Raw genomic sequence first — 24317 nt, 5'->3', positions numbered from 1 at the left:
ATCTGTATCAGTTCATGTGTTTTATTTCAATAGAGTTGAGTCGACGCGGTTTGAGATCCACTATATGAAGTTAAAGTCATACAAAAACAAGATTAATTCAGACTCCCGCATTTTAAGAAGAGGATCCCGCTAAACTAATCTAAATTTACTTTCTGGGAATTTCAAAAAGGGGGAAACATGAAACCGTGTCAACAATAACTATCTAGAAAATTCAAATTATTTTTGTATTTGTTCTGTTTAATTGACATTCCTTTTGCTTCCACAGTTACTTTTTGCAGATGTGTGAATCTGCATGTCCACCTCTTGTACAAGCATATTAATACTAATCACCGATGAGTGACACAAATATCACAGCACATATTCATGTGTTTGTACATTAAAGGCAATTAAAACCGTTTCAATAACAATATGGACCCCTAACCACAGAACCTTTATTTATTTAAGAAGTCAAACCAGCGGGTAGCTCTGCATGTTTTGTGCTGGATGCACTTCCTGGTACAATCCTTCGTTTACAGTAAACACCACTATACTAAAGGTTACTAAAAAAGGAATGCCAAAGATTGAAGTTTGGGAGAAAATATCTCAGTTTTAATTTTTAGATGCTAATATTACCAAATAGATTTTTTTTTTAAATTTATTATATATTTAAAAAAAAAAAAAAAAAAAAAAGCAACAACAACAAAGTGAATCTGGGTCCTTTGACGCCTCTGACAGTCAGTGGTAACTTAAATAGTGTGCCAATCTTTTACTCTTACTATCCAGTGAATGTCCATAGTAACACATGTAATATTCACAGTTTCACTTATGTTAATATGAGTGATTTTAGTGACAGCTTGGTAAAATGAAGCTGATCAAGTACGTTTTCGTCGTCCTGCATCATCAAACAAACCCATTTTAAAATCAGAAGAACAAACAGTTTAATGTAGAAAAATCTAAAGTATAAATGTCCTTGCTATTCCTAAAATGATGCATATTTCATATGATTTCTTATAAAACATATATTTGAAATTGATTCGTTTCACAGAGTTTTGTTTTTTATAAATACAAAAAACACTGGAAAAAAAACAACAACAACAAATCAGGCACTTTGATCTCAACATTCTTCTGAGAGGATTTTTGGTGACTTTAAAACTTGCAGTTGTCATTAAAGGCTACAGTGACACCTGAACGAGGCGCCCTTTACATGAATTTAAAAACACTATGACAATACCATCCAAGATAACAGTGCGTTCAGTGAGTTCAGTGCGGGAATGAAATCATTTCCACGTCTTTTCTAGATCACAAGGAAAACCCGCATCAGTCCTCTCGGCATCTAAAGCTCAGTTGCGGGACCCCATTCCATATCGTCCGCATCGTCAAATTCATCTTCAGAGCTGTCGCTGCCCTGGATCTGTGTGCGTCTGAACTGGACTGCTTGGTGGTGATGTGCGAGCCTGTACGGGAGAAGAACGGATGGGTCAAAAATCAGCGCACAGCCTCAGTCTGGCGTTACTCCATGAACCCCATAAACCCGCAGACGGCTCAAGAAGACTTACACGATGAATTGTGGGGCTTTCTTTTGCTCATCTCTGGGCTCTTCCTCTCCCGAGCGGGCCTGTAACAGAGGATATAAAACAGTGACTTCTCACAATTATTTAGTCTTAAGAGACTATTTTAAGAGATGGATTTTAAAATCCACATAAACCTTTCCGAACCAGTTAATACACTGAGGATTTGTCCTAGTCTCTGTATTCATGATGATAAACAGGCTGTAAACCTCTTGAAAAACAGAAACCACACTTACTATAATCTTTATACTGAATTTAAAATGAGGTTGTTATATGTGTGCCAATTCGGCACCGCCTCCATAGCCAGGAAGAATTTATGATAAGGTTCCAAAAATGAGGGGGGAAAAAGAAAAATTTATTTATGGTTAATGGGAAAATAATTTAGGAGCTTTGCATTTAAAAAGTTGGAAATAAAACAGACTACAAATTTTCATAACTTTCTCCTTGAAAAACACCTCCAGAACTTTGAGTCGTTTGTATCAACTAAATATAGTCACGTTCTTTTAAACAAGAAGTAGACAAACAAGAAAACCAATGAACCTTGAGTTTTTTGGGTTTTTTTTAAAGGATGCAACACCTTCAATTAAGAAAACCTGAGGGAATTTTGTAATCGATTACAGATTGTTTAAAGGAAACAAATGCTCAGCTCTGGAAATTCACCATTCACCACAGCATGTCATCTGACCCGGCCTGTATTATTATTATTTCCTTTTATCCTCTGAACTTGTCTGAATACTGTATTACTCAGATGTATTAATATACATTGCACAATTTAATAAATCCCAGGACACATTCTTAGGAACAAAAAAATCCAAAACAAAATAAAACATTGGCACTCTGGATGATGTTTGTTTGTTGTTGTTTTTTTAAACTAAATCTGTTTAGTCTTAGTTGACGTCCTTAAATGTCCCTCATTTTAAATTCCAGTTTCGTTAAACTCGAGTAAAAGCTAGAAGTAATACTTCATTTTGTTTTACTGTTTCAAAAATTAAATTAATCTTTTGTTATCAAAACTGTTTGTTGTTAAGTGAAGGACTGAAACACAGCTGGTTTTAAGTAAAAGGATATAAAAAATAAAAAAAAGAACTGGTATCCAGTAACTGTTTTAATGAGGGCACAAACCTCCTCTAATCTGTCTTCGATAGCAGACAGGCTGGCGTGTTGGAAGCTCTCCGGCTCCTCCTCCGTGTATGAAGGCTCGTCCACTGAGTACTGGCTTGTGGGGTCGGGGGCTCTAAAATCTGGCGGTCCTTCAGACGGAGCGGCGTGTGAAGCTACATCAAGAGCGCTGAAATCTGAGTCTGTAAAACTGCGATGAGAGGGATCTTCCTCCTCGGCATCGCTCTGCGGCGGGCTGTAATTCGTCTGACGAGGTGACCTGGGTTCAGGTACGTGCATTATTGGCGGGACTTCTCTGACTCCGTACGCGTCATCGCTTTCCTCGGGTTCTATAGAGGGGCTGTGGTGTTCGAACGCTGGCTCGGATGATCGAGCTAAAGCAGCTCCAGCTACCCTGGAGCCCCCTGGGACCTTGGCTGTATTCTGACCAGGGTAAGCCTCCTCGAGTTCCTCGTTGTCGGTGTAGGCGTCGTCTGTGAAGCCCTCTCCATCGGTGTCCTCCAGGTCACTAGCAGCACTGAGGTAGTCAGTCTGGTTCTGGTCCAAAGCATCCAAATCTTGTTCTCCACCACTCTCCAACTGTGCAGACAGAGAAATCAAACAGCTTTAGTTATTAGTGTTTAACTAACTTTACAATACATAATCAATGGAAAAAAATATTAAAACAGTTTGCTTTGTAAAATATATCACCACTATATCAAACTCTGTATTAAAGAGAGGGGAGAAACTGTGGGTGCTGCACGCTCATATGATACCATAATCTGCTTTATTCTCATTTTTGACTAACGAAACCATAAAGTAAGAAGTGAACTTCAGAAAAAGACGTAAAACTCTAGACCATAAACTCATCAGGAAAGCGTTTACACAGGTTAGCAGTCAGAGAAGCCAGAGGGTCATTTTCTCACAGACTTTCATAGAACTGCATGTCTTTTTGCAGCTAGTGTACCCCAGCAAAGATGGCCTGTCCATCTTTTATGTACAGTCTTTGGGACCACGCAGAGTGCTATGCTTCATTTGTGTTGCACTATATTTGTTTATGTAGCCGAGAATTTTTTAAAGCTGGTTCAATCACACCAGCATCACAAACTCATCATCATAAGCTTTGTTTTTAACTACAGGTGCAATTTTTGTTTTTCTTTTTGCAGATTTCTAGAAGTTCACGTTGGCTCAGTTTTTGGTCAATAACGAACTGTAGTTCAAACTACTCTGTTTCTTGTGGCTTAATATTCGTGTCAATTAACTAATAATCAGGTTTATGGATCATTTGAGCCACACAGCACTTGGATTAATAAACAGAAAGATGTAAAACTACATCATGAGAGTCGGTGCTCTCATTAGATTGTTATAAGAACTAAAGCAATAAATTAAGAAAAAAAAAACAACCCCAAAACACCACATCGATCTGTATATAAAATAATATCTCATAATCGCTTCAGTGTACAGATGTGTGTGTGTGAAGAGAAGCTGTGTGTTGTACCGTGACTTCAGACACCCAGACGGGTTTGGTCTGCTCGTGGCGAATCTTATTCTTTAGACTTTCATACCAAGAGTGGGAGCTGGGATCCAGGTCCACTCGAGCTGAAGGGGGAAAAACAAAAAAATAAATCAAAAGAAGTAAACATTTTAAACTTGTACCAGCAGACAGAGAAAAATTTATTTCCTCATAGATGTACTGGAAAAAGCTTTAAGTGTTAAAATTACCTGAGAAAAGGTGGCTGCAGTGTTTTCTCATTTTGATGGCCTGTGAGTAAAGGCGTCTGGAGCTCTTGCTGGATTTGGGGCTGTACCTCTGCCTCATGGTCTTGACATCCTTGCGGTTGTGAGGGTCTAAGAACAAAACCATCGGGTGGTACTGGATGTAGTTGAGCCTTTCCACTGCAGTGGGAGTGATATCCAGCAGAGGGTGCTTATCCTGGGAAGAGAGAGGGAAAAAAAAAAAAAATCAAAGAGGAAATACCAAACAGACACAGAAAACAGGACTGTAAACATAACTTTAATGTTACTGCTCACCTTCTCTGCTATTCTCCTCACAGTGTCCAATTTAATAACTGTGGAGCTGCCATCTGCACTTCCACTGCGAGGAACCATCTCTGTAGAAATATAACAACACACCCAAAATATTTAATATAAAATAGAAGATGAGGAGAATAAGTGAAAAAGGAGGGAAATAATACTCAAGAATAAAAAAAGGGGTATCAAAACAGCCCAAAACAAACCAACCTGCCACTTCATAATCATCAGGCATCTCTCGTGCCAGCTTCTCCATGGCAATGTCATTAAGAGGTCCCAGAATAACAATGGGCCGCTTGAAATTAGCTGGAGAAAAACCAGTAAACGTTGTTAAACCTGGACCTTTATGCATGAAACAAAGTATCTGTGTGAGGGTATGATTAAAAAAAAAGAAATGCCAACCTTCTCTGAGCAGGACTCTCTCATAAGCTGGGAATTTGCCCTGAATGGTGAGCTGCAGCAGGTCTTCGCGACTCCGTCGCATGTTCTTCTCGTTCTTCTTATTCCCTCGGAGCCCCCGTAGTTTCCAGAATTCGGCTCTCGGTCCGGTTGCCTGCCTCTCTCCGGTCGCCCGCTGTGCCTTCTCGATGTTGGCCATCTTCTCTGCCCTGCAGGAAAAGACGGCAGATGTAAAAAAACTGAAACAGTCCTCGTGGAAGCAAAGAGATCTTCATCTGCTTATCGTCTCCTTTCTCCTTACTTGATCTGATTTGGGATAGTGCCCTTGTCCATCTCGTGCAGGTCATTCCCCATGCGGATAGCCAACCAGCTGCCTATCTTTCCACGATGCATTGTGTCCACCACTCTGAACACCTCTCCTCTGGTGAAGCCCAGACCAATGGGGTTATCGGGGTCATGGTCAAAATGTGTGCGGATGTAGAAGTTGTCTCCCAGGTTGGACTTGAGGATCTTTTTGTAAACTGAAGATAGACGAAATAAGATTTTGTGACTTGTGACACAACTCAACAGAAGTAATCTCTGTGTCATATTAAGGTTTTGCTCTTCACTTACTGTCCATCTTATGCTGCGTGGAGATTTCCACCCGTTCTCCTGTCCTGAGCTCAAGGAGGAAGTTGGCAGCTTCTTCTCGTGTGAAATGGCCAAAATCAACTTTATTAACCTGAAAAAAAGAAGAAGAACAGGGATGAACTTGGACTCTGGTCTTTTTCTGTCATATTTAAAATATTTTAAAAAAAATGGACAGGTGTCAAATAACAATGTAAATGTACAGCTAGGAGCATAAGGTTTTTGGACAGTGGTCATTTTTACTCGGTACATATGACATGGATACTACAACTACAACAACAACAACAACAACAACAACAACAACAGTCAAAAAAAAAAAAAAAAACTAATAAAGAAATGCAAATGAGCATAAACATCTCATTTAAGCTAAATAGTTTTTCTAAACTGGACAAGACGCTGTTAATCTATGCCGCCATAACCACTTCCATATAAGGTGTGCAAACAAAGGTCACCTGCATGATCTGGTCTCCCTCCTTCATCCCGTGTTCATACGCAGGGCTGTGTGGCTGGACTCCGCCTACAAAGATCCCAACGTCGTTGCCTCCCACGAGTCTAAGACCCAAACTGCTCTCCTTTATAAATGACACCGTCTTCACATCTGAGCTGTACCTAAAGGGGAAACCGAAGGAATCAGATTACTGTTGCTATGACGCTAAGACACGGGGCAACGCTTTAAGCAAATGCGGCACTCACCCTGGAATAGATGATGGGTATGAATCTGGAGGCAGGGAATAGAGGGGCTCTTCTTCAGGTTTGGCTGGAAGAAATGCAGAGATGGTTAGACGCCTAAAAGATGTCAACTCGTAAGATGTCAAAAAAATAAAATAGAAGAAAAGCACAAAAATATCTTGATGCCCAAAAAAGGTTTGTTTATTTCAACCCACAGATTGAAAACTTATTTATGATAATCATGCTACACATCCTGAGCCTTACAGTAGATGGGCGGGTTGTTCTTGACTGAAATCCCAGACCTGATGGTGCCATTTCCATTTGCAGCACGGGGAGCACTTTGAGGTGGAGAAAACAGAAATCAGTAATATTGGTTATTTAAGAGAAAACACATTTCGCGCTGCCATATTTTAATCTGATTTTAATGAATTAATTCCTGATGTACCTGCGCTGACTGTTCCCCCGCTCAGAGCTGCCAGACCTCCTAAGATGTGAAAGCTCATCTGACTCAGAGGAATCTGGTTTTAAAAAAATGAAAACTTTAAGCAGGGAGACTTCAGTTTGTGAGGATTTTCTTTGGTTGTGGTGCTCTAATGCTTTTATCTAAAACAGAGAGAAAGAGAGGTTGAAGATGAAGCAAAAAAGTAATCAGCTGACCATCTGTAGGCGGTCTAGCGGGCGATGGGGCTCGATGAGGAGGCTCCTGCTTTACAGGCACCGAAGTAGGCACTCTGAGAGAAGAATGGGGGGAAAACTGAATTAAATTTCAGCCGTCATCTTGTTAAATGTTCCCTAAACATACGATGAGAAATGCAAAAGCCATAAATTGACGGTCAAGTTAGTGCATGTTAGTTAGAAAACCACACGAGATTTCGATATGGTTTTCTAAGTCGGCAGTTTGAATATTATGTGATGCAATCACTGCAGGAAGTCATGTAATGAGTCCCCGTGTGCACAAAGCACGTTACTATCAGGCAACAGTTGTGTTTGTGGTAAGCATAAAAACCTGTCGGACATCCTCTCAGTGTGATTTCCCACAGTTCACAGTGAAGCTGTAACTTGCATTTCTCATATTTTCACTTTCTCTTTCTACAGTTGCAGCTTTAAATTATTTCTAGCCTGTGCTAAAAGTGCAATAAATAAAACAAGTACTGTGCAAAAGTCTCGTATCAACTCTTATTTCATGACATTTTTCTTGGAAAATGGAAAATGCTTGAGGTAATTTACTGAAATGTGCAAACATACATGGAAATACAGTAAATAGGCAAAAAAAGAGTTAAAATATGATTGAAAATTGGTTCTTTGCATTGCACTAGTTCTGGATGCTTCATAGGTCAGTGTTAAGTGGCTTAACAAATCAAAACCTTCCTCTGAAAATGGACAGGTACAAGGACTGGACTGAAAACTCTTCAGAAAGACTAGAGAAGTGCTCAAGACTGCTTAAAAAACAAAAAATACAAATAGAAAGCTCAAAACTTTTGCGCAATATAGCGGCGTTAATCATCATATTCAACTTTTGTGAATATAAATATTATATTAAAATGTTGTGGTTTTACAAAGGTGTCAGAGGTGCATCAATGCTAACAATGTTTCTGTTGATATGTGGTTGCTTAGCAACATCAAGAAATATCTGGTACAGATAAGCTTCAGGGGCCTAAGACATACCTGTGTGTCGAGTTTGGTTGCTTAAATTCCTGATCACGTAGGAGTTCATACTCAGACATGTGTGAGGTTTTATATTAGGATAGTAAATAAACAAAACTGACAAACAAAATAAAATAATATTAATTTGGAAAGAGTCGGCTGCAGTGTTTATTTTTAGAAGCAGTTTATTAAACTGAGTGGTTTCATGTAGGAACCATTTTCCTTCTGAACAACAAGGGAAGCTGTAGGCACCGAAGGAAGTGACATTAATGTGACATTAAAGCATGATCCCCTCATCATGTGTGCTTCCTTCTGACACAGTGATGTGGTCAGTGGGTGTAGCTCCCTTAGAGAAAAAATCAGTTCCTATATGAAACTGATCTGATGTTCTTTTTCCTTTTTTGTGAGTAACCAGATGATGATTTCTGGGAAGTTTTTCAAGTGTATCTTTTGCCATGTTGAGCAAAACGGGGCAAAAGGCATTAAGTTCCATTATAATCAAAAGAAGGTGGATATAAAAATAAATAAATAAATAAAAAAATAGGTGTTGAAGCATGAAGCACGACTCAATGCGTTTGATGAGACAGTCAAAGTGGAAGGCGTCTCTCACCTGTATCTATTTCTGGCTGCTGAGTTTTTACTGCCGGTGGATTCCCTCTTGGGGACTGGCGCATAACTGGCCTCTGATTCAGAGTCCGAATTCGCTGTGGAGATCAATAAGTCAAGACTGTCTTTATGGAAAGTTTTATTATTTGTTAGATGACTCATGCGTCCTTTTAGATTCCAGGCACCAAATATGAACTCCCACTGCTCACTACAAAACACACACACACACCTTTCTGTGGTGGATTGCTGGCAGTGCTCCATTTTGGTGGTTCCACCTCTGGCTGCAGGGAAACTTCTGGCAGGACCCTGGAAGAGAAGAGAGGGAGGTGGGAGTGAGGGAGGAGGAAGACAACAAATCTCAGTTACGTTTGGCGAGGGGGACCAGCGGCTAATAGACGATTATTGATGAGAGGATGAGACTAAAATATTGAATATTCACCTTATTCTGTTTGAGGGAAGCTCTCTCTTTGGCGGTAAACTGCTTTGTGACTGATTGAAATTAACCACTCTATTAAGTTTAGCTATTAGCTACTTGATTGTGATGCTCACTGTGAGATTCAAACATGCTGTATAACACATGCACACTACGCAAAACTTTGAAAGACTTTGATTTGAGTCTTAGGGAATTATTCTACGATATGATTGTTGCTGCAACGAGTGTCCTATATTTAATCAACACTTCAGCCACATATAGGAGAGGACATGTTCAGTTTTATTTTATTGGTCAACAAAATTAAAGCACAGATTCTGTACACAGTCAAAAACAGAAAATCAGACAAAATAAAAAGAAATTTCCAAATGAGACAAAGCACAAAATGAAAATCAAATTTAAACAACTCAAAGAGCAAAGGTTAGGTAGTTTAACATTAAAAATATATATGATTAACTAAGTTTAACAACCAGAGAGCCACAGAGTCTGCTCAGTTTCCGGTCCGTGAGATCTTGTTGGGTTTCAGGTAGGTGTGGGGGTTTCATGTGTACCTGTATCTGCTGAGAGAGTCCTGACTGTATGTGGTGCTACGCCTCTGAGGAGGCTCAGAGAAGCCATCCGACTCGGAGTCAGAATCTGAGGAGAAAGAAAAGCGTTTATAGATTAATTTTATTAATATAAACAGTAAACAACATATTTACTTCTGATTAATCTGCAGCATTTCCATTGTGTGTTTACGTTCCCGAGATGCCTCAAATCTCCACAATTCAAAATCCAGTATCTTTAATGCTCATGTGTGGAATAACAACTGTTTTCAGATACTACAGTTTCTTTATTACCCAACATTATTTATGATTATTGCATCTGTCGTCTCTCCTTTCTTGGAAAATGTTTTGATCTCAATGAGACGATTGAATGAAGAGTTATACATAATGTTTTCCACCTTTATGCTTTGATCTACTCACTTATAAATAATGCTTTCAAAAATATTTACATGAATATTATTTTTTAGCCATCATTTCCTTCTATATTTTAAGTGTAGTGTTGCATGCAGTGTTACATGCATTCATACGTGCACTGCTGGATGCTGCTCGTGCACTCTTTTACTCTTACTTACTTTATCTCTTCTACATTCATTCACTTACAAGCCATCTTATGTTTTCATGTGCATCTTTCATATTCTGCTCTGGCCTTAGCTTCATCTCACTGCTGACACGTGGTCATAAGCAAACATTTAAAGATAAAGTAAATATTTCCAAGGAGGTGTGAGACAAAGTCCGGGACGTGTACATCACAAGGAGACTGGATTGTTTGCGTGTTTTTGTGCAGACCTGGAGGCGGGCCCCTCACAGGTGAGTTGACCCTCCTTGGTGGATCTTGGCGAACAACGATGGGGGAAGATACCCGGCCTGCGTAACGATCAGGCAGAACTCTGCAGAGACAAGAAAGGGTTGGGGGCATGAATGAATAATTGTTTACCAAAATAACTGATGACGCTGGTGCAAATTATGGCTTCTGTTTTTGAATATTTCTGTGCAAGTGATCTTGGCGCTTTTGTTGTTTATTCCTGGAACTGGATAAAGAAATGTCCGTACTTGTATCTACTGTCCAGACGAGGGCCATCTCTGCGTGGGGGTGGGGAACCTTCGGGGTCAGAGTCTGACTCCGACACCGGCCTGCGAGGGCGTGAGGAAGTGGAGGAGGCGGAGACGGGTGCAGTCCAGTTGTGAGCAACAGGAGAGGATTTGGGGTTGGGGAGGGTGGAGACTCCTGATAGAGATCTGCTCAAAGAGTAAAAGCAAAAATAATGTCTCATACAGTTTTAACTGCATTTAATATGTAGTAACATATGTATATATACACTTTAATAAAATAAACCTAGGTCATTTTAATGATATCATCCGTGTGAACTGACTTGTATTTGTTGTTTTGGTCCAGGCTGTCCCTGTCCCTCTCTCTCCTGACTGGAGGAGGAGGAGGAGATGCACTGTGGTCGGACTCAGATTCAGACGGAGCTGAATAAACAATAATCAACAGTTAGAAAACCAGCAAATCAGTGCTGGTTTGAGTACAAGCATCTTTGTGCTTCTGCACAAAAAAAATAAGTAAAATAAAATAAAGTAATTCTCTGCAGGACTGACCTCGGCGAGGAGCGTAGGCTTTTACAGGTGGCCGGGATAAGGTGGAGCGCACAGGCGATTGATCCCGAGACTTTGGCAGTGGAGGTTCAGCTTTTGTTCTGTGTGAGAAATAAAAGATTTCTTCAGTGCTTTTAGATCAAATCCAATAAAGGATTTACGTTTTTTGTGCATTACATCGGTGGACTTAGTTTTTACTAGGCGGGGTGACACGGTAAAGTCTGTACCTGCGTGTCCGCCTCTCCTTGGCGCTTGGACGTGTCCTGTGGGCTGGAACGTCCTCATCAATGTCTGAGATTTCTGATGGGAGACAGAAATAGAAAATGTATTAACTTTTCAAGTTATACAGGGGGTGTTTGCAAGATTGAATTAATTAATCTGAGCCTGTAGCCCAAAAAAGTTCTACATTTAAAGGGATTTGACTGTAGCAAACATGAGGGACATTACAGGATTAGACCGACTTTACAGCACTTTGATTTCACCCATGAAATAAGTAGAAGCTGCTTCACCGTTTTGATTTCTCCACCTTTTCCCCTGTGTTTGATTCCCTTACCATCCAGCTCTGAGCTGCTGTCTTTGCGACGTTCATAATCGCTGTTCTGGGGGCTGTCCTCCACCTCTGGGATGCTGACCAGGAATCTACGGTCATCCCTGAGGACCGTCATGGTCAGTTTGCCTCTACTCTTCTCCACCAGGTGCTTGGTCTCCAGCAGGGATAGGTTCTCTGTTGTCATGCCATTGATCTGCTCACAGATACAAATTACGATTACGACACAGATACGATTAAGACAAACTGAAGATTAATAATGAAATCTTCCAGTCCTGTAGAATAGTTGTAGCTTAAAAATACTCCAAGACAAGTGAAATATTACCTTGAGAATGAGGTCGCCCTCCTGCAGGGTGCCTTCCCTTGCAGCTAGGCCAGTTTCTGTCATGTGCTTGATAAAGATCTGACTGCCCAGTTTCAGTCCATACTCTGCAGAAAAATAAAGCCAGAAATACTGAAATAAGCACTTTAAAAAAGATGAGCTGAGCAGATTATTTTTGTCTAAAAAGCTTCGCTTCTTCACAAACAAAAAAAGTTTCCCTTCGCTCTCATTCCTGAAATCTTACCATCTGTGGTTTTCTTTTTAATCAAAGTAGTTCTGATGGGTTTTTCTGAAACATTTTTGAGCGGCAGCCTCTTGTACCCTGATGAAATCAATGGCGCGGCGTTTGCAAGCCCGTTGCGTTCGGGCGTGGGGCTTCGGCGTGTGTAACGGTCGTTGGTGCGATAACGGTCATCAGCACGATAGCGGTCATCGTCACGGTAGCGGCTGGACTCCATGTTGTCACTCCCATCAGAGTGGCGTCGTTGCCGTCTCGGAGGGTCCGCATCCAGCAAGTTGGAGTGCGAGGCTGCCCGAGTGGGTCTGGTGGATGAGGTTGCTGGGATCTGGATCTTACGAGGACGTTTCACTGTCTGGGAAAGACGCAGAAGACGCCCATCAGAAAGAAACCCAAGATTGGAAGCCACTTGGCACAAATTAAATAAGGCTCGGTGCACACTTACTATGTTTGCAGTCTTGCCGCAAGACTTCAGAGTCTGAATGGTGTAGTTAGAATGGACGTTGTCCATAGGTTCGCCATTGACCATGACAATTTGGTCTTTGGTGCTGCAGAAGTACAAGTATACACAGGCAGCCAGGTGTTCATTCAACAGTCAAATCTTAAAGAGGTCTCTACACACATTAAAAGCAAAAGGCCTCCAACTTACAACAGCCGTCCCATGGCTGGTCCATTTGGCAGCACATCTGACACCAGAATTGACGTGTCCCCATCGGGCTGCGGCTTGTCCCTGCCTCCTGATATTGCAAAACCAAATCCTAGTTTGGAATCCTGCCATTTAGAAAGAACAAGAAAAAAAAAAAAAAATGAGACAGAGAGAAAATGATGGACAGTAAAGAGTGCAGGGAAGTAGGTGGGTGGATGAGCATGAGTGGGAGATACAGTAGAGAGATAGGAGGAGGAAAGAACACATTCCAGTGTCGCCAACAATGAGGCAGGACAGCGAAGAGCTGGCTGGTGCCGTGGGGTGCAGCAGGGTGTGTCACTGAATTCCTGACGGAGCCTGTGCTGTGAAACTAAGAGGACTTGAACACAGTCCCTCAGAAACCACAACGAAACACACTTTCCACATGTGTATTTGTTTAGCCACACACTAGAATCTCCATGTTAAACTTAATTTAGCCTACTCATTATTTCATGTTGATTAAACAACTGGAAAAGTAAAACACGCTAGCGGTTTCACCATAACACCTCACATATATATCTCAATTATTCAATTAAAAAACAACAACAAACAAACAAACAAACAAACAAAAAAAAAAAAATCACTTACTTTGTTTAGTGTTATTGTATGTTGCTCCCATATTGTTATCTCCTCCATGCCTGGTTTCTGGGGGGGAAAAAATACAATAAGAAAAATAATCTTTTTTATAGCAATTGACAATAATAAATCATGATTAATTAACTCATAATCAACATATAGTCCAGGTCCTTACAGAGAGGACAGCTGAGCTTGAGTGGAAGACAGAATGTGCCAATACGTGAACCTGATCTCAACATGCTCTCACCTGTCGCAATCCTGCCTGACCAGTATGGAGGAGGGGCTACCTGGTATGTGTGTGCATGTTTTTAACCACCTTTACGCCACAGACTACAACCAACAACTGGAAAAATTTTAATATATATATATAAGAATCGAGCAAAATGCAATGGGATCCTTTAACACAGTCCATGCTGACATTATCAAGTTACAATATTTAGCTTATTGTTTCAAATAAGAGCTTTCCATCCTGGCATCTGAGATAAGGAACAAGTAGACATGGCTGTTTGGCCGAGTACCTGGGGATGAACGAAACTGTAGAGCAACTGGTGACAAGGAACTATTAGATTCTTCTGGGAGGGATTTATATCGGTGAAAAAAAGACGACCTTTGACTTACAGGAACATGGCAACATGCCCAATGTGATTTGCTTTTTTTTTTTTTTTTTTTTTTTAAAAAAAAAAATAAAAAAAAAAACAAGCCAACACTGCAGCCTGGCCATGGACTATATTTCATACACAGAGGAAGACGCTTGCTAAGCTACAGCCAGAACGAGTAAAGCCTGATACTCAAGTCAGACACACAGTGGTGTAGTGTTGCTTAGACTTGGAGTTTGTTTAAACACTGAACAGGGCACACGACAAGTACAAGGCCCATTAGTGCTTAAAGTACAGCAACATCAGCCGAGCAGCCAACGTCCAGTCACACCCAAACACATAACCTAATTATACAACCTCAATTTGCTGACTCTGACTGTTTAGTTTTTCAAATTAGGTTACACAAAAAAAAAAAAAACAACAACTACAAAAATAAAATCTCACAAATGATCACCAGGAAAACCTTAAACTCGCAGGTGTACAATGTCTAACCTGGGAACAGCAGGCCTCTTGTTTGACTTGGTTAATCATAAACATGGAGAAGGTTAAAAAAAACCAAAATACAAGTACTGACATTAGTATTCAAACAAAAGCTGGTCATGACTTTTTCTGATTTGATGATAAGGTAGACTGAAACAGCAGCTGAAGTAGTTACGTTTTTTTTGTTTTTTTTTGTTTTTTTAAAAATCTGCAGTAGATTTGTTGCATTTATAGATTCAAAGCTGCAAGCGACACAGAAAGGTCACTTAAGTGTGCCAGTTTTCAAGCAAAGCAACTTTTTTGAGGAGTCCGTGAATAGGCTTGATGAGTAGTTGGAGTATATGCCTTTATGGAAATCACATCAGCAACAAAGTATACAAAACAACTCAATGTAGAAGGACACCGAGCTGCCGGGAAGGTCTACGCTCTCAGAGCTCATTTACAGCTCACTGACTTTACAACCAGTTAAAATTTAACTTTGGATGTAGGTCACGATGTCGGAGCAATGAGATGCATGTGAAACTGCAGATAAAGATCGCATCGTTATAGATCAGAGAGAGATGAGATGTAAATATGAGCATCGTCCATATTCCAAAAGAAAATTGATTATTTACAAAAACAAACGACAGCCGACAGTGATTTGTTATCTGCTAATAAACGCCTGATCCAAGACTGCCAAGCCTGCAGCTGCACTCCTTTAGGACACTCCTCCATCTTCAGGTCATCATTTTTCCAGCTTCAAACAACATTAATCTAAGGGAGCTGATGCACATCACTAATGACTAGCGTCCTTACATTTCTGTAAATCTTTAACAGTTATGCTTTTTTCACACTAAAGGGAAGCACAACTAAGTCCATAAATGCTTCGTTTATTTTCATCTGCACTTACCATGTGATCTTTGAACCTGACTTCCATTTCCTACTGGGATTTCTACCCTGAACAAAACACCTGCTGCCTCCAGCGCTCAGCAAACAGCCAGCTCTTTATATCCCATATGGAGCCGGCAACAGAAAAACAATCACAGATCCAGTAATCTCAGGTTACTTTGCCCGCCAGTGAGCTCTGCATGGATGGTGGTTGAAACTAGATCCTCGTGCTGAAATTGGTTGTAATATGACCAGCTGGGGTGTTTCTCTCACACCAGGCAGAGAGACTGAAAGACCTCACCTGGAAAGTGCTCCTCCCCTTTGAGTCTTTGCCCACTCTAAGAGTCATTCTCTAGTGTCATTAAATAAACATGGCTTTTAAGGTGGATCTGCCCTTTTAAACCCACCAGAACTGGGGAGAACTGGGAAGCACCTTAAATATGTCAGGTAGGGTAATCACTCCCTTGCGTTTTTGTATAGCTTTGAACATTCAGGCTAAGAACTAGAAAGCTCAAAGTTTTTTCATTTCAAGGCAGAAAAATATCATTTAGCTCTAAATAACAGACAGTCACTGATTGGTTGGGAGTTTTTAAGGGTGTGTTCACATGACTGTTAATGGTATTGCACATACAGTAATTGAAATCAGTCTATTATTTCATCTAAAATATCAATTATGGTTAAATAAATTAGACTGAAATTAAGAAAGCGTTTGTTTGTTTTCACAAACCACTTCTCGGGGCAGTAAAAAAAGTAATTCCTCCATGTGGGAAAAACCTTGTTTCAGTAGAATTTTGCAATTCAAATCTCTGCATATTTTATGCAAACTTTTAGACATGCCTCCTTCAACACGTCATATCTCTGGATCCATGAACAAACAATCTTCCTATTCTCTTTTCACATAATAATTATTTTAGATGCTGGTGGACGACTGAGACTAAAATATATTAATACTACTGTAAGGTTTAGGCTTAGTTTCAATATCAAAAGAGCTTAAGAGGTTTAAACTAATTATAAGAAAAGGTCTAAATACAAACAGTTAAAGGGGGAAAATATGTCTCTAAAAGCTACTTGTGGTCAGACGTTCCAATTAAGACACAAATTGTAAATGTGTGTTACAAAAAGGGCTCGTCCTCATAAATAAAAAAAAAACAATGACATGACAAGTCTGTTCTGTCAGTTATGGCTCTATCACAGCAACTTTCACAGGGTTGTATGGGAAGAATCATAGATTCGTATGATATGATGGTGGCTATCTACATTTCTAACCGTCTCCATGTTAATCCGTCCACAATAAAACAGGAAGAAATTTAAGGAGGTCCCTTAGGAGTACGCTTCCTGAGAAGATCATACCAAGAGCATGGCGCGTACTTCTGAAAGAGGCGAAAGAGAGCGCAACGATAAAAGCACATCAGAACCAATCTTCAGTTTGTCCACTACAAGAAAAGCCCTAATAAAGAGCAGCTTTTTTTCCTCCAAACTGTGAAGCATAACAAAAGGAGCCTCAGGGTTCAGGCCTTCTTTTTATACCTTCGGGTGTGGGCTCGGTGAAGGAGCAAAAAAACAAAACAAAACTGTGTCACAAGGAAATCATTGACAGAGGGATTAAAAATAGAAGAGAAACGATGCTTTAATGTTCAGAATCTTTGACCTTACTGAGATCACCTAACGAGGCCCGTTCCATAAATATATCCCAGATTCTTTGATGTGAAAATTAATTCCTTCTTACACCGAACTGTGGAAAAAGCCTGCTATGGAGCACACGTAGATAAACAAAGGTTTTACAAGTCACTCACGTACTTTTTGCCAAGTTGAACTGTCACTGAGTCAGTGTGTTCAATAAAGAATACATTTTCCACAACTTTGGCACATTTGATGAACAAGACATGAAGAAATTCTGCTGATTTAAACTTTCTTTCACTGTAAAACAAAACCTTTCAACTAACTGTTCAACATAAATAAAGAAATAAAAATAAAATTCTGTGGGTTCAAATTGAGCATGATATTTAACAGAGAGCGCTGGAAGAGTGGGGGGGAAGTAACCTGTGAAGTTCTCTTAAAGCTGAAGTTAATGTAAAGCTGCTTGGTTACTGTAATAGAAAAAGGAACTACAAATAAAATAACTACTATCCATTCACTTACAGGCACCACCAGCAGTGGCGGAGGCTCCGGAGGCACAGAGCCCAAGTGCTTCAGCCGTTTGAGTCGCTCGGTCAACTTCATAATGATAACAGTGCTGACCCACTCATTCACAGACACCAAAGATCTCCAGCTGTCTGCAAATCTGTTAATAATCCTGTGTCTGTGTCTCAGTCACACATGGTCACTGATGCAGGTCTGCAAGCCTCTTCACGACAAACATTAATTTGCCATAAAAAGAAAAGGAAAACTAAGAAAAACAGAAGTTAAAAATTAAAAATAAATAAAAGTAGCAACTGTCATCCCTCTGCTTCCAATGGAGAAGTCATGTGAAGATCGCTCCATAGATCCGTCTGCCCAATAGTTTCCTTCGTGACAGGCTCATAAAGTCAAACAGGTCCACTTGCTCCCGCTGTCAGTGGTATGTGCGCGTCTTACTTTCCCACAAGGCAGGAGCAGATCCCAGGCTACTGGCTGAGTTTCTGTCTGCTCGGTGCCATGGTTACATTGGAGGAATGAGAGCACTGGCCTGTTAATAATTGACGGGGTGTTTGCAGCACTATGGATCTTCCAGCTTCGTGTAAGTGTCCTGATGTGCCTACACAGGCTGTTTCTCGGGATCAGGAAATGGCAACAGAGAGCCTGATGTTATCTCTGTTCCATGGTTAACATTTACATATGCCCCACAGCATGGGCGTGTTGTAGCCTTTTTTCCCCTTTTTTTTTTAGTGTTCAGTGTGACATGTACCCAAATCATTGAGGAGGAAGGGGGACAAAGAGGAGATGAAGCCACTAGAAAACACTATCCAACAGCTTATTACTTCCTAAATCCCTCATCCACAGATCAGTGTCTGTATTATAAAACTTGAGAAACAAAACAGATGTTCGATGCCAACTTGGGTTCAGCCAGGTGGAATAGCCGGCATGAGGTCAGCGAGAGCACCAGGTGTGAATTATTAATTGATCTTAATAAACAGACTTCTACGGTTGCTAAAAACAAACAAACAAACAAACAGGTAGCAAAGGTGAAACCATTCATAGTAGGTGAATATTCACTCATTCACGCCGAGGACTGCAGTGTGCTCGGCAGCAGGATATTCTATTTGTTTTGCTTTCATAGAGAGGCCACTCCTGTTGGCTATTCAATATGCAAACGACTGACTATCGACTCCAGGTCACCTTGTTGTGCTTGAGTTTCACTATGAATGCAGAGGCCTAACTAAAATTCACAACTAAAATTCTTCAACGGTGCATCATCGAAACAAACTAACAAACACCAACCGACGGAGGCAGGAAGGCTCCAGTACACGAGTTCGTTGGGGAATGTGGAAAAGCAAAGCCTCCTAGTGTAAAATATAGAGCATTGCAGAACAAATACTCCAGAGGTTTACACAATCAGCAAAGAGGCTGTAATTACACAGGCCAGGGCTTTGTGGCGTCCACACTCAGTGGACTTACTTGTGTTGTCTTGTGTGTAGTACTGCAAACACACACTTTACAGCTATCCCAGCGCCATAACATGAGTTATACCACACATGCTCAGCCCCTTGTGCATGAGGATGCAAATGGTCACACGTGTATGGTGGATGGTTGCTCCATCACAGCAAAAACTATTGAGGTCATGATTATTTAACGAACACGTCTATTGGAGTGCTTCAGCACGTTTCCTCGAACCAAGCTCAAGGCGAATAAGCGGTTTAGAAAAAGAGAGAGAAGAAGAGGCCTGTGCTGCTTGATTTTTATCATGGAAGCCAAAATTGGAAAGAAAAAAGGAAGTTCCCTCAGTTTTCCCGTTAAAGACGGAAAAATGTGAAATGTGAGCAATGCTGGTGGCATCACTGGAATTATATGCACGACTGCTAAAGTTCTGCACTGCTGGACGGCGGTGGAGATGACAATATGGGATGTTGCATAATACCTCACACGTTAAGTGAGATATGCTACAAGAGGCGTTTTCTCTTTAACCTTCAAGTCGAGACTGAGAGGCGTCACTTATGACCCCAGCTGTATTTAAATATAGAGTCATTTAGAACTGGAATTATATAATATGGCATCTTTAAAAAAAAATAATTAGGATTTAAACATGTTGATTTTAGTGATATTTGCTAGCAATTAGATTCAAGATTCAAAGACTCACAGATTTCTTTGTACATGTCATCCTGACAAAGAGAAAGACAGTTTCTCTCTCACCTTAACATAAAAAATGTCTAAGAAATATAAAAAGAAAATGTATATAAAAAATTAAACCTATGTACATCAGTGGCAGCAGTGCAAGATGCAAGTTATTCCAACTCATTGTAAAAGTTAAAAATGCCAGATATTTCAGAGCTAGATATTTTAACCCCTTTTACACAAAACACACTTTATATATTACACATATACAAATAAAATGCTACTTTATGTTTTAACCAGAAGCAAAACAAAACCTGACTGTTCAATTAAGTTTCTATTATAAAGTGTCACAGCAGTCACTTCAAGATGCTTTATATTGTGAGGTAAAGATCAGACAACAACCTATAAGCAAGCACTTGATCACAGCGGGAAGGAAAAATTCATCTTTAACATGAAGAAAACTCCTGAGAGAGAAAGGGGAGGGAAAAAGGAGAAGACGAGAGGCGAGGACAAACAGCCTATGGGAGAGAAGACAAAGGTAACAACATGCAGTAGCTGCATATAAACACATGGGCAAGTGAGAGGTGAGTGAAGAAGAAATGTAGCCTGAGGAGCATGACCAAGGCATGGTTCAGGGTCAGCTCATGATAAAGGTTCTCAAAAAGCAACATTTACAAAAGTAGAGAAGGTATTCGTCTCCTGAATCCAAACTGGAGACTTGCCTGAAAGCTAAAGGCTCCGCCTCCAATTCTAATTTTGGAAATTCTAGGAATGCCAAGCAAGTCAGCATTGTGAGAGTAAACTGGAGAGGTTATGATACTATTACGATATTCTCATCATTCAGTACTTTTATTTTTTTAAATAAGGAGGATTTTGAATTCAAATTCTAGATTTTATAGGCAGCCGGAGAAGAGAAACCAAGAAACTGAGATATATGACCTCTAGTTCGATTCTTTGCTGGATATTCTAATATCTTTATAATAATAACAATAATAATAATAATAATAATAATAATTGTTGTTAAAGTTACACACCTTTTCTGATATCCAACCTTTAGTTTTTATTTGCATTTTTTTTCTGTCGTAAGAAAGAAAAAAGTTTTGGTTTGTAAGAAATGTCATGTTTCTTGTACACACAAGTGCACAAGTTTAGCAAATGGGTAATAGATAACGTCTGATAAACTCAAGCAGTACCACAAAGTACCCCTGTATTTTTCAAAGAGCTGGGAGCCAGACACATTTACAGCCATCCTTGGAGTGAGCACCTCTTTGATGAAGAGTGAAACCCTGTTTGAATGATGACTGCAAAAAAGTTAACACTACAGCAGTGAAAATACTACAGCAAACACCATCACATCTGGAGAGACTGAGACTTCTTTATAAGAAACTCCACATATCTGATATATCTGGGACAATGTACCAGCACTTTCTCAATGGGAAAAACTCAGTTACATTCCTTACATTTGTATATTCAGCCCTGATGCAGCTCTTTTAATGCTGCATCAGGGATGTTGCGGCCATTGTTGTCAGATGCCTGTGGGTGTTTCTCTGTTCAAAAATAGTGTGGTCATAAATGAGCACACTCTGCTATTTTAGCTGATAAAATCTGCATTACTTGAGGGTTAATATATTTAAGTGTACACGTCCACATTCTGGGAAATGGACGCCACACAAACCTTTTCCTCCTTTTATTTGAACTGAACTAAGCTACAGCTGCGATGACAGAAACCTTAAAACCTAGATTAACTTTTAAAAATCCAGAAAGGACGGGCCACAATCTTAAAAGCACCTCATGCGCAGTACGGAACTTACGAGAACAGCAGTCTTAAGCGACTGTGTCAGTCCCAAATCAAACAATGAGTGTGTAAATATGCAGAGTGAGGAGAGGAGGACGCAGCAGGTTGGGAATGCAGTCGAAACTAGTGTGAAACTCCAGTTCCGGACAGGTAGAAACTTGTGTGTTGCCGAACCAGTAAGGTGAGGAATAAGAAAGTGGAGTTTACAGCTGACAGTCAGCATCACAGCAACACAGACAAGCACACAAATCAAGGCAAGCACGTTAAACTGTGGGGGGAACTCCAACAAAAACACACAAAATGACTAAGAAGAAAACCACAGCTGTCACACAGGCCTGTGAGGACTGCAGTCAAGCAGCGACAAAGCTTTCAGGCCTGTAAACATCCGACTAACTTCACCTAAAGTGAGAAAAACCACAGAAAAAAAACTTTTTTGATTCAGAGTTATGTCACACATGATCCTTCAGCTTCACCTTTCACTCCACAGGCTAAGCTGAGATGGTTTGATTAGCTGTGCAGGAGGAAGTAAACACCGACAGAAACGACGCTAACTCACCTGTAAACGTGCTCTTCGTAGCTTCAAGGCTTCTTCCTTCACTCTCAGACCGCTTTCGTCCAAATAAACAGTAGTCCTCGTTAAGGTCTCACCTACCCGCCTTGGCTGTAACGCTACTTCTAAAAGTTTCTCCTACAAATCTTCCTGAAAACAGGTGTAAGCAGGAGGCGTGGCGTTAACTGTTCAACGTACAGGTGAAAAACGTCATCACGTCGGGGGCAGCGTCTGTCAGGAAGTGAAACCTCCCTGTTTGCTTTGGGCGTGTGCTTTACGCAATTATGTTAGTCACCGTCTTAATCTCGGTTTAATTTTTTCGGGTGCAGGAAATCAAAGTTTAAAAAAATTGATCTGAAGTTTAAAGTTGATCTGAGAAAACCAATAAAATGTCTTTTATGGGCACCAGTTTACTTCCTGAAACTGTATTTCCCCTGGAGCTTCTTAAAGGGGGAAGTTCATATTGAATGCGTTGGCGTGGAAATCACTGCATGGACTTGAATAATAAAGCCGAACTGTGTTCAGATAAACCACAGGCAGTCAGCAGGTACAATCTGGTTCACCGCAAGGGTGTGTGCCGAGCACCTCATTGTCTGCACTCACATGTGACTGCTCTGATACTGTCAGTACTAATGACATCATAAAGTTTTCCAAAGATACCGCAGATGTAAGCTCACTGAAAAGAGATGGAGCAGCTGACACCCAGGTGTGGCCCTAGACACCGATAACACCAAGAAAGCTGACTTCAGGAGGTCTGGTTCCAAGTGACCATCTGTGGCTCTCAGGTGGAGCTGGTGGCCTTCTCCATCCCAGCCGTGAACATATGGACACAGGCCCAGCTGGGAGCGTTCCTACTTCCTTACAGGGGAAAGGCCTGAACTGAACCGAGAAGAGAAGATCATCGGTGCCTCGCTGCTACATCTTCAGCTGAACCACGAGTTTAAAGGACTCCACTCACCGCTCTCATGGCTTCTTCGGTCTGGGCAGAGATGCAAAAGTATCAATGAAGGACTACTCGACTGTGAAACCCGAGAACTCCTGTTTTGTGTAGTTTTTTTCAAACACTTATTTCCTTTTAGTGTATCTTCTTTAGTTAGGTTTAAAAAGTACTCAAGTATTTTGAACCCTGTATGGCAAAGATGTTTCAAAACTTGCAACTGTCTTCACGTTTCGCTTCACATCAACATTAAATAAACACCTTAAATTCCCTCTTACTTTTGCTGTTTTAACTCCACCATGATAAAAAAAATCACACGTCATGCAGAGCTCTCCGTCTCTCTCTCTCAGGAATAGATTCCCATAAAAAAGTCTGTTTTCTGCGTTATTCGCTTGCTTATTACCCACCAGGCTACCGTTGTTTACAGCGCTGTTTGCCACTGCTTTTTGTTTTTTTAAATTTCCAACACGAAAGCCTAATTTCTTCACTTCAATACTGAACAAATGTATCTACTGCAGAATATTTTTAAGGTTATCTGCTATAAAATCCCAGGCAAGGAAAATCTCCTTCATGTTTTTCTGTTTTATCCTCAGTTACTTTGACACAAAGGCATCTGCTGAGTGTCAGCTTTGTTTTTATAGATGTAAAAATAAGGATATGTACTGATAAGTGATCAGAAATACAATATTTCTGACTGTTTATTTAAGGTGATAAGACATATAAATAACTGCAACTTGAATCTGTACTGAGGCTCAGTATTTGACACAGTTCATGTTCACTGCTGTAATAGCTAATAATGATTAATATAATAACTATAACATTGGCCATATTATACTTACATTACCAAAGTGATATGACTTTAGTCTCATGAACAACATTAGCTAATTGTTATTTACTAACTAATCTTAAATGACTGTTCAGCACAGAAATGAAGCCCAAAAATCATGTTTTACTGTCCTGTGGTCTCAGCCTCAGATACTTATCAAATCACACAAAGCTCTTGTAGAAACAAACAAATGAACAAAATATGTTCTCCTTCATTTCTGTCAAACAAAGTTGTATGACACGTTTCCAGCGGTTAGTATCATGGTTGCTAGGCAACCTGGGAAGCGCGACGGAGACTAGACCGTCCCATTTCACAAGCCTCGCACTTCTCCTAGTACGTAGTACGCGTAGTGCGCGTAGTGCGCGTACTTCAAGCGTGCAGACCCTGCCACAGCCTGAGAACCATCACAGACAACAGAGTCGGTCGGAGGCGGGGCTTAAGCTCGGACAGATCAAAGGCCT

General features: G+C 40.4%; 1 protein-coding gene across 4 annotated transcripts; it reads right to left on the bottom strand.

Moving 5' to 3' along the window:
- Positions 1-3: 3 nt before the first annotated feature.
- Positions 4-23307, bottom strand: tjp3 (tight junction protein 3). Of its 4 annotated transcripts, none has more exons than XM_040052883.1 (30): positions 17640-19862; positions 13570-13626; positions 12946-13067; positions 12742-12844; positions 12303-12651; positions 12062-12165; positions 11743-11932; positions 11417-11489; positions 11193-11290; positions 10967-11066; positions 10647-10832; positions 10383-10483; positions 9603-9687; positions 8851-8927; positions 8626-8719; positions 7029-7102; positions 6817-6889; positions 6636-6709; positions 6396-6459; positions 6155-6311; positions 5688-5796; positions 5377-5596; positions 5079-5284; positions 4887-4982; positions 4677-4756; positions 4368-4578; positions 4144-4244; positions 2670-3245; positions 1536-1594; positions 4-1433 (listed from the first exon to the last, which is right to left on the bottom strand). In XM_040052883.1, exons 1-30 carry the CDS (start codon positions 17718-17720, stop codon positions 1313-1315), a joined length of 4041 nt encoding a protein of 1346 aa, XP_039908817.1. In that variant the 5' UTR covers positions 17721-19862; the 3' UTR covers positions 4-1312. The 4 variants fall into 4 exon arrangements, with proteins under 4 accessions (XP_039908817.1, XP_039908819.1, XP_039908818.1 ...); XM_040052885.1 differs by lacking the exon at positions 17640-19862 and adding an exon at positions 22100-23307 and having other exon boundaries at positions 1313-1433; XM_040052884.1 differs by lacking the exon at positions 17640-19862 and adding an exon at positions 15523-17621 and having other exon boundaries at positions 1313-1433.
- Between the last annotated feature and the right edge of the window lie 1010 nt (positions 23308-24317).

This window comes from Simochromis diagramma, unplaced genomic scaffold (genome assembly GCF_900408965.1).
Source record: "Simochromis diagramma unplaced genomic scaffold, fSimDia1.1 OVJJ01000419.1, whole genome shotgun sequence".
NCBI lineage: Eukaryota > Metazoa > Chordata > Actinopteri > Cichliformes > Cichlidae > Simochromis > Simochromis diagramma.
This window is presented reverse-complemented; position numbering and strand designations above follow the sequence as displayed.

What these genes read in the sequence shown, in the direction of transcription:
- tjp3 (XM_040052883.1), bottom strand. Translation starts at nt 17,720, where the DNA reads ATGAAGTTGACCGAGCGACTCAAACGGCTGAAGCACTTGGGCTCTGTG. An exon ending in CTGCAGCCACCTTTTCTCAG is followed by an intron (nt 4,245 to 4,367) that starts GTAATTTTAACA and finishes TTCCCCCTTCAG; the next exon opens with CTCGAGTGGACCTGGATCCC. An exon ending in TCTGGGTGTCTGAAGTCACG is followed by an intron (nt 3,246 to 4,143) that starts GTACAACACACA and finishes CTGTCTGCACAG; the next exon opens with TTGGAGAGTGGTGGAGAACA.